This window comes from Rutidosis leptorrhynchoides, chromosome 1 (assembly GCF_046630445.1).
Source record: "Rutidosis leptorrhynchoides isolate AG116_Rl617_1_P2 chromosome 1, CSIRO_AGI_Rlap_v1, whole genome shotgun sequence".
Lineage (NCBI taxonomy): Eukaryota > Viridiplantae > Streptophyta > Magnoliopsida > Asterales > Asteraceae > Rutidosis > Rutidosis leptorrhynchoides.
In genome coordinates, this window is record NC_092333.1 from 542,717,782 (window position 1) to 542,725,751 (window position 7,970).

Consider the following 7,970-nt stretch of genomic DNA (forward strand, 5'->3'; position numbering starts at 1 on the left):
GAAGAAAATTGAAGAATGAAAGTGTTTTTAGGTGTTTTTGGTCGTTGGTGTATGGATTAGATATAAAGGATATGTAATTTTGTTTTCATGTAAATAAGTCATGAATGATTACTCATATTTTTGTAATTTTATGAGATATTTCATGCTAGTTGCCAAATGATGGTTCCCACATGTGTTAGGTGACTCACATGGGCTGCTAAGAGCTGATCATTGGAGTGTATATACCAATAGTACATACATCTAAAAGCTGTGTATTGTACGAGTACGAATACGGGTGCATACGAGTAGAATTGTTGATGAAACTGAACGAGGATGTAATTGTAAGCATTTTTGTTAAGTAGAAGTATTTTGATAAGTGTATTGAAGTCTTTCAAAAGTGTATAAATACATATTAAAAAACTACATGTATATACATTTTAACTGAGTCGTTAAGTTATCGTTAGTCGTTACATGTAAGTGTTGTTTTGAAACCTTTAGGTTAACGATCTTGTTAAATGTTGTTAAACCAATGTTTATAATATCAAATGAGATTTTAAATTATTATATTATCATGATATTATCATGTATGAATATCTCTTAATATGATATATATACATTAAATGTCTTTACAACGATAATCGTTACATATATGTCTTGTTTAAAAAATCATTAAGTTAGTAGTCTTGTTTTTACATATGTAGTTCATTGTTAATATACTTAATGATATGTTTACTTATCATAGTATCATGTTAACTATATATATATCCATATATATGTCATCATATAGTTTTTACAAGTTTTAACGTTCGTGAATCACCGGTCAACTTGGGTGGTCAATTGTCTATATGAAACATATTTCAATTAATCAAGTCTTAACAAGTTTGATTGCTTAACATGTTGGAAACATTTAATCATATAAATATCAATCTCAATTAATATATATAAACATGGATAAGTTCGGGTCACTACACCCGGCCACCTCACAAAACATTTTCGTATGGCCATTTTCTAGTTTATATGGACTAATTAAATATTGGAAAGAGTATGCAATGGGCCATTACGTTATAGGTAACCTACTGAAAGCTTCAATTCAAAGAATTTAAGAAATTAAATATTTTGGTTCATTTTGTCTTCTTGCCCAGTACATCTCTTCTGTTATAAAAATTTAAAAATAAAAACTACAACATACTTTTCTTATTAGTAATCTAGCAAATTTAAACGGCAAGAGATCAAATATAAACCCCAAAAGGTAAGAACGTTAAGGGTCGTCGAGTTGAGTCGTATAGCATTCTTTATTATTTAACGGTAAATGCTTTATATATATACACATATGTGTGTGTGTGTGTGTGTGTGCATGCGCATGCGGGCGTGTTATTGGCATTACATGTTTTGCTTGATTAACTCGGCCACCCTCAAGTTAATCTTCAAGCTCCGTCCCTGATTTCAACATTAAGATCATTGTCTACAATAGCGTTTACATCACAACTAAGTGTTGTCTGTACGTTACCAATATACATACTGTAATTATCAACAGTTCAAATAATCAATGAGTTAATGATCCCTACTTAAGATATCAACTTAAACTTGTTAACTAATTATAATCCCTTCACTGCTGAAGAAGATGCCCGAAATCGCTGTACTTCAAGAAACCTAGTGTGCGCGATCTCTTCACTTTCGACGCCATAAACTTCCTCTTCCGACCAATAACACGAACTACAGCTCGATCCATCATCATCATAGTACGATGATGTTAACGCGATAGCGTTTATGCCCAAACTCTCGTGTTGTAACGACTCGTTAACCTCATTAACATCATCATCACATACTACTTTCAAGAAAGGATGATTTAACAACATATCAGCCGTTAATCTACTCATAACCTTAACACACAAACAACCTTTCATAAAACTCAACCCTTCTTTAGATACTCCAATTCGTCTCAAAATCTCATCGATACTCAAATTTTGACCCGAACACCAAAGCGATTTCCCAGTCAACATCTCAAACACGATACAACCAAACGCCCAAATATCACTCGCAGGCCCTTGATCCCCATTGATCAATGCTTCGGGCGATAAATACTTACGGGTTCCCCTCAAATAAGGACCTGAATTACTCCTAACCCGTTTCGCTAACCCTAAATCCCCAACCTTAGCGATAAAACCACCACTTTTTCCAAAACTTTCCGCAAGAATTACATTATCCGGTTTCATTTCACAATGAACATGCCCTTTCCTATGAATATGACTTAACCCTTTCAAAATCGATCAAGCGTAACCTTTAACATCATATTCCATCAACCCTTTACCATTAGATTTCTTCATCATATCAGCTAGGGTCCCACCAGACCCATACTCCAATAACAAATTATAAACCATCTGTCCGTTTTCCCCAATTGTAATCTCGTCACCAAAACACTCGATTAAATTCGGACAACCGCGAATATTGTCCATAACTTGTTTCTCCTTCTGTAACGAACACGAAACCGATATTTCTGCAGATTTCACCGCCATAATCGATGGATACAAACTGTAACTACAATTAGGGTTTTTCAAATTCGCTAAATAAACAATTCCGTAACCTCCGTTACCGATCATGGCGCCCCTAAACCACGAAACTCCATCTCCGTACGTATTTTTCTGCACATTATACTTCGTGGTTTCTTGCTTAATTATTTTGACCAAATTAACGCAATCTTCACCAACAGAACTTCGTTTATTGTTATTCATCTGGATTAGGGGTTAATTGTATGGAAAATAGAATAAAAATGCTGTGTGTTGTTGCAGATGCGCGCAGTAGTGCGTGTATGTGTTATTACTAGAACAATTATGAGACGGAAAGGATGAAATTAGGGTTTATGAAAGAAGAGCGAAAGTGTATGAAATTCAAAATTGGTATGGGTTTGTGAGATGATATGAAACAGGGACTCGCTTATCTACTACCGGTATTGTATTAATTAATTAATTAATTAATTACCCTTACATACTAAACCCCACGAGAGTTTTGGTCGTTTTAACCCCAACCCCCCAAAAAAAATTTCAAAACGACAATAGTAAACCCCACGAGAGTTTTGGTCGTTTTAACCCCAACCCTCCAAAAAAAATTTCAAAACCCCCACGAGAGTTTTGGTCGTTTTAACCCCAACCCCCCAAAAAGATTTTCAAAACGACAATAGTAAACCCCACGAGAGTTTTGGTCGTTTTAACCCCAACCCTCCAAAAAAAATTTCAAAACGACAATAGTGGAAAAGGAGGAGAAAAAAATCAAACACCCCCTCAACTTTTACCCAACTTTCAAATACAGCCCCTCTTTCAGGGGTTAAACATGAAACTTAATATTTTAATTACAAATCTTAATTAAACTTCACCCATATTTTCAACGGGACATATCTTTCCGCTCGCCTCGCGTTAAATTTTTTCGAACACACCGTTCAACTCAAAAAAACCTTATGAACACAACGGGACTAACTATACGCGAAACGGATACTTCTAAAAAAAACGCTAAATATCTCGGATATATTTAATACATACACACACCTAGGTACTATCTATTATGTAAATACATAACGCTCCGTTAACTATGAATGCGCAACCCAGAAGCCCCACAGCATCGCGCGGGCCCATTTTGCTAGTTAATTAATAACTAGTAGTATTATACACGGTGTGTGTATATATATTTAACGGTCGCACTGGGTATAAGTTTGCTTTGGCACAAAGCAACAACGGAGTTCAATTTGGGACTTGCCATAAATTGTTCTACGTAATTTTTATTTTTTTTGCACTTACGTTTTATCTTTTAGTGAGAAAAAAATATATAAATATGTACATGTATAATCATGAAAAACGGTGTTGATAAAATAACATGTCACAAATTTGGGACTTACCATTATGAACATATTTGGCACAAAGCAACAACGGAGTTCAATTTGGGACTTACAATTATGAACAAACATGTTACAAATTTTGTAAATTGATATATATAAATTTTTGTAGTAGCATTTGGAATATTTTTATTTTAAAAAATTATTCTATAAAGGTAAAGCTCCAAAATGTAGATTGATATCTATAAATGTATATAATGGTTGTGTATTGACTTGCAAGTCACTCTTATTCAAGTGTACAACACTTTTATGTATATCGGCTTAAGTGGTGTAGACGTGAGATCCAATTTGAAATAGTACATAGCAAGGCATATATAGCCATTAACTCTAGCAATAGCTAATGGGCTAAGCCCAACATACATAGAACATGAGCTAACTTAACACGGATAAATATAATAGTTTAACACCATTAGCATGTAATTCTCATCAGAAAGTTATATAAAATGTTAAATCGTTGTATATTATTGACGCTAGTTCTGGTTTCTCCAAATGGTAGTCTTTAATAGCGTCATCAAAAGCTAACATTTTTCACTTTGAATTCTTGTATTGTTAGGTGCATTGCATTATTAATCGAAGTATGTGCAACAATACAAGTTTGAATTAAAAGAGAACAATCTTGTTGGTACGAAACAGATTTCCAGCATGACTCTATGTACAAATCAAGTAAGTTAACATCCAACCATGGAATGGTTGTCATACTCCATCAAGTTATAATAATTGCAATTGCAATGTCAGATCCCTTATGAGTAAGTTTTGACCAAATCAATATCATCAATACGTTGGACAGACACAAGAAGCATTAAAAGCATTAAAACTTTCATATTAAGTACAAAGATTTAAAGTAGGGCCAAGTAAAGATCATAGCCTCAAGAAGAAAGACTGACACTAATTCCAATCTCATTGAGCACCTAGCTTAGTAGTAAACTGCAGATATTGTATTTCTTCTTAACTATATATCATGTCTCCTTCCAAAACGTCATCACCTTTTGTCACACTGATTCTAGCATTATAAAGTTTGTGCCCTGTCATAATACGCAGATACAATAAAATAAGCAAATCGGAAGGTGGGAACTAACTGGATTAATAAAGTGCCACATGCAAAAACAAATAGATGTATACTTGAATCCTAACACATCCTGCAGTTTAGATTCAACATTTTCAAATTTCTTGATCTGTAACCTGACTACCTCTTTTGCCATATTCATAGCAGTTCCCTAGATAAAATTAAAAAGGACCAAAAATTCTTGTGAGAATAATAGTACCCTCTTGTAAAAATTCGGTTAAGTAGTTAGGATATATCATGTGGTTAAAGTATGAAACTTTGAAGGCTGAAAGTATAAGGAAGGCAGAACTTTTAATTGAACACTAGTTTCATCAACAACTTGACTGTGACAACTTCAATAAAAGCATTCTCAAAGTTCAATGTTCTCAGCAAAAGTTCCTTGGTTTTCTCTGCCGTTATACTTTATATATTCCAAGTCTAATTCTTTGATAGAGTTATCGATTTGCGCCTGCTTCTCTTGCAGTATCGCTGCATTACTGATGTATGTTATTTCATCCACACAATCGATAGGAAAAAGGGTAAAAAATATAGTAATTGACAAATTGATAAGTACGGTAATATGATATAAGCAAATCTTTCTTTTTAAATTTGATCCAATGGCTCTACATCAAAGCTCTTACTCAATCTAACAGTTATATAAATTTTGTCATGTTGACATTTAGACAACTTGATTTTTGCTAACATAGCTTTTGCTATAATATATAGAAGATAAAAGATTTACTAAACACATATACTGAGAGATCCCTCCCTTTTCACTTGCTTTAAAACTTTATTCCACTTTAATATATTTAGCCAAAGTGGGATTTCATATCTTTTTTACTTTTACAACAACCCATCATAATTAAGAGATTTCCAAATCAACAATGTTAAGTGTACATAATTTATTACTAGTCACCTTGTTTATTTACTGGTTATTTTAAGAAGAAATAATACTTTTGCAAGAACAAAATATAGATATTCTTACGATTAAAATCGATTAATATACTAATTTTATTCATTATTTAATTCTACTGTACAATATGTTCATATTGTAGTTGTATTTATAGATTTTGATAGTGACAAAAGACATGAACAGATAATGACAAACTTTGGCACCAAGAATAAATGATCTGATTATATTTCAACATTAAGATTATCTGCAATAATCTTTACACTACAACAAAGTGTTGTTTACGTACCAAATTACAACAGTATCAATAATCAATGAACTAATTAATGATCCCTACTTTAAAATTCTCACAATCAATACAATCTTGTTAACTAAAATCCCTTGACTAATGTTGAAGATGCCTGAAATCGATCTACTTCACAAAACCTAGCCGCCCTAATCTCTTCAACTTTATAACCGCCATAAACTTCCCCTAATTCCGGCCAAGAACACGAACTACAGCTCGATCCACCACCACCACCACCACCATCATCATCATCATCATAGTACGATGATGTTGATGCGATAGCATTTGTGTCGAAACTCACATGTTCTGACTCGTCAACCTCATTAACATCATCATCATCACATACTCCTTTCAAGAAGGAATGATTTAACAACATATCAGCACTTAATCTCTTCATAACATTAACACACAAACAACCCTTCAAAAAACTCCTCCCATTTTTCGACACACCAAATTGTCTCAGAATCTCATCCAATTCACCCAACTCTTGACCCGAAAATTTTCCAGTCAGCATCTCAAACATGACACAACCAAACGCCCAAATATCACTCGCAGGCCCTTGATCCCCACGACTCAACGCCTCGGGTGATAAATACTTCCTCGTACCCCTTAAATAAGGACCCGAATTACCCCTAACCCGTTTCGCTAACCCTAAATCCCCAACCTTAGCGATAAAACCGCCACTTTTTTCATAACTCTCCACAAGAATTACATTATCCGGCTTCATATCGCAATGAACATACCCTTTCTTATGAATGTAACTCAACCCTTTCAAAATCGATCTAGCGTAACCCTTAACCTCACATTCCCACAACCCTTTACCATCAGATTTGTTGATGAGATCAGCTAGGGTCCCACCAGACCCATACTCCAGTAACAAATTATAAACCATCTGTCCGTTTTCGCCATCTGTAAACTCTTCCCCGAAGCACTCGATCACATTCGGACAACCGCGAATGTTGTCCATAACTTGTTTCTCCTTCTGTAACGAACACGAAACCGATACTTCTGCAGATTTAACGGCCATAATCGGTGGAAACAAACTGTAACTATAACTAGGGTTTTTCAAATTGGCTAAAAACACACGCCCGTAACCTCCTTGACCAATCATTGCTCCTCTAAACCATGAAACTCCATCTCCGTACGGATTTTTCTGCACAATATTATAATTCTTCATTATTTTTTGCTTACTTTTCTTCATGATCACATCAACACAATCGTCACCAACAAAACTTCTTTTATTGTTCTTCATCTTAATCTTCATTAGGGATTAAAATTATGAAGAAAATGCGGGCGCAGCAGTATATACGTATTTGTTGGTTACTGATTGAACGATGAAATTAGGGTTTTATTAAAGACGAAAGAAAGTGTGCGAAATTGACAAGAGTTTGTGAGATGATATGAGATTATAGAGCAGCAGTAGAGATATATATATACGTATATCGATACATATATAGATACATGTATACACACAAAAATCTAAAAAGGGAAGTATAGATATACGGTGTATATATTTAACGGAATAACGGTAAGTTTGCGTTTGCACAAAGCATGAAAGCAATAGTGTGGAGTTCAATGTGGGATTTACCATATTGTTTGTACGTTCGCATTTTTCTTTGCGCTTACGTTTCTATTAACACGGGAAATAATATTGATGTTGTATATCACATTAAATCAAAATACGTGTTATTAAAATGGAAATACAGTTACTGGAATTTTTAATATTAGTTATATATTAACTTTTTTATATATTTTTATAGCTGTCGTCAATATTTAAATGACGATTGTTCTGACACTAATGTCCTAAGTATGTCGTTGATGTACCTAAAAATGTGGTATAACGGGATCCAGATCAGCCCGCGCGATGCGGCGA

General features: G+C 34.1%; 1 protein-coding gene and 1 pseudogene across 1 annotated transcript; both read right to left on the reverse strand.

Annotated features, from left to right (window-relative positions):
* Nucleotides 1-1,574: 1,574 nt before the first annotated feature.
* On the reverse strand, nucleotides 1,575-2,708 carry LOC139843059 (mitogen-activated protein kinase kinase kinase 20-like; annotated as a pseudogene).
* A 3,474-nt stretch (nucleotides 2,709-6,182) lies between these two features.
* On the reverse strand, nucleotides 6,183-7,361 carry LOC139843063 (mitogen-activated protein kinase kinase kinase 20-like). The gene has a single exon (XM_071833144.1). It carries the CDS (start codon nucleotides 7,359-7,361, stop codon nucleotides 6,183-6,185), a length of 1,179 nt encoding a protein of 392 aa, XP_071689245.1.
* Between the last annotated feature and the right edge of the window lie 609 nt (nucleotides 7,362-7,970).